Source organism: Pterocles gutturalis, unplaced genomic scaffold (assembly GCF_000699245.1).
Source record: "Pterocles gutturalis isolate BGI_N339 unplaced genomic scaffold, ASM69924v1 scaffold7712, whole genome shotgun sequence".
NCBI classification, from domain to species: Eukaryota; Metazoa; Chordata; class Aves; order Pterocliformes; family Pteroclidae; genus Pterocles; species Pterocles gutturalis.
The window spans coordinates 802-3,434 of record NW_010107932.1 but is presented as its reverse complement, the minus strand read 5'-3'; the positions used below and the strand labels follow the sequence as shown (position 1 = coordinate 3,434).

At 40.9% G+C, this 2,633-nt stretch overlaps 1 protein-coding gene across 1 annotated transcript in view; it reads right to left on the bottom strand.

The window, feature by feature from the left end:
* Nucleotides 1-240: 240 nt before the first annotated feature.
* LOC104461009 (serine/threonine-protein kinase pim-3) overlaps nucleotides 241-2,633 on the bottom strand; it is a gene marked incomplete at its 5' end in the record, with an annotated part of 3,189 nt that continues 796 nt past the window's right edge. The window contains 2 exons of the mRNA XM_010072432.1: nucleotides 241-1,823; nucleotides 1,961-2,137. Coding sequence (XP_010070734.1) covers nucleotides 1,639-1,823; nucleotides 1,961-2,137 — 362 coding nt within the window. The remainder of the gene's footprint in view (nucleotides 1,824-1,960; nucleotides 2,138-2,633) is intronic.

Sequence of the window (2,633 nt, the reverse complement as noted above, 5' to 3'; positions counted from 1 at the left end):
TAGTGCTGTTCTGTTGTCACCTTTTCCAGCCCAACACCAAATACAGTGATGGAGAAGTGAACATGGTCAAGATGAGGGATTGCTTAACCCTTCCAAAATGGTCACTGCTTCATGGCATAGACCTAACTTCCAGGCAGGTGCTGTAGGCCTTTACAAGCTAGAAAAGGTAACAGAATGTGTCCTCCAGCTGGCGTCAAGAGTAACAGAGAAGATAAATGTGAGCACACAAACGCAGAAGTATTATATACAAAAAAAGTTTAATTGAAATACCTGTATAAAAAATATGATCTCCATACATATCACACTGTTAAACAGAAGAAAAAAAAACAAATCCAAGCTGCATAAATGCAACCAGATCACAGAAACACAGCTATTAAAATAAATTAAGGTTTATGACTCTGCCACTCTACCTTCCAGAGCCAATGCACAGAGACTGTACAATGTCAATAACTTAAAACCTTTCCAAACAGCATTACTTTACATTTCTGGTACAATAATACCAGACAAAAGGCATACTGACTAACTTTAAAAAGTCATTCTATTTCCCTTAAATTAGACTTTGTACAACAATTTTCCATCTTTCAACAAAAACTGATAAGGTCAGAAATTTTTTTTTTCCTTTTTTTTTTTTTAAACAAAAGACAGGAATGCAGAAAAAAGTGCCATGGGCAAACCACTAGAATTCCCATGGGGAGAAGGAGGAGAAAGCACAGTGTTGAATAACTCTAACCAAATAAATTAACCAAATAAATAGCCACAGCTGAAACCTGTGGGAGGTTTTCTAAACTCCAAACAATAAATAACTGTATAGTACATGGGAAAAACCAAGTTTACATAAACACATTTTACAGGTATGGGAAAAAAAAGTAAAGTCCTTGAATATTGCATTGATTGTGCATTCAACATGCCCATACATACTTTAAGACTCGCAGGGTGACAAAAGGCCCAGGGGGAGTTGAGAAAGGGGCTTCTCATGCCCAGTGGTAGAGATGATAAAAGGAAACATGAATAAATGTTTCTGATAAAAAAGCTGATATACCTGTTCATATTTCTGTGCAGGCTATAGGAAACATTTTGAGCAGCAGAGGCAGGTTGTATTTGGAAAGGGCCAGGGGGCAGGAGTGAAATGTCTGTGTTCAAGTATTCCATCACCAGTGGATGGGACTACTTCATTCAATCACCGAACATGTTCTCCAATGCATCATAGGAGCTGCTTCCTCCAGCACTGAGTCTAAAGGGAGCAAATTCCTATAATGAACTGGATCTTCTTTGGACATACACAGCTCAAAAAAGAAAGTCCCACTGAAGCAGCTTTCAAAAAGGCACTCAAAAGCAAATAAAATCTAGTCCAGGCTCTATGAGAGCAAAAAAGTTTACCATGTATTCAAGAGGTCACTGCTTTCTTAATAAGGTCAGTCTTTGACTAAGTACTGGCCTGCAACTCCCAAACATCAGCGTTTCCAAAGGAAATCTCTCATTCCAAAGCAGAAACCAGCATAGGGGGAAAATAAAATCAAGTCCCTCAAAGATTCAACTACAGAATAATGAATGCATTTTTCTAGCCCCTCCTACATATTGGCAGCAGCACTGTGGTCTTTCTGCTTGTAGCTCCCCTCCCAGTGCGAGGTCCTTAGTAATTCACAGACTCTCATTACTTGAACTTGTGCTAGATACATCAGCATCAAGGGTCCGTAGCCTTATGTCACAGTTCTCAGACTTCACTACTTCAGATTTGTGCATCCATTGATGGTCAAAAATTTGCTCAAGTGTTGGTCTGTCTGAAGGCCTCAGTGAAAGGCACCATTTGATCAGCTGTTGACATTCTGTAACAAACAAAAAAAGCGATTTTAGACTAGGAAGGTAAAAAGGCAACCTCGAGTAAGAAAAACCCTACCCGCACAAACTCAAATGTACAGGACTATTAAAAAAAAAAGCCTTCACTTGACCCTATACAACTCACCAGGTGAAATTCTTCTCCTGAAGTATAATCGTCCCCTCAAGATTTCTTCATCTTGCTCAAAAGGGATGTCGCCGCAAACCATATCGTACAGCAGCACTCCCAGAGACCATACTGTTGCTGACCTCCCATGGTATCTGTGGTATCTGATCCACTCTGGAGGGCTGTATACTCTTGTTCCTAAAAGCAGGAAAAAAAAAAAAAAAAGAAAAAAAGAGTCAAGGTTTAGAGCCTTTTCTCATTGTTCAGCTTCTTCTAGTAGACCTAAATTAAATTCATAAGCTTGCTATTTAGGAGTAAAAAAAAAATTATTGTGGGCCAAAGCCATTAGTGGTGTAATTTCAGGTCATCTGCGGGCTTACACCATCAACAGATTTGGCCCATCCGGTTGTGCTATTTTGTTGCAAGGAATAGCACAGCCCCATCAGCTGACTGTTTACCGAGGCGAGCTCCCTTTCACTGACCACGTGGCGTCTGCAGCATCACACCAAAAATAGACACAAAAGGACAAAGGGGGCTGGCGGGGAGGAGGCGGGAAGGCGGCGGGAAGGTGAAACCCAGGTCTCCCCGCCTCACACCGGGCTAATCTGCTTTATCCAATTCCGCAAGGCTGTAAACAAAATACGGCCGCTTCTGATTTCTATGTTTTTAAGTCCTCCCCTCTCCTCCCATACCC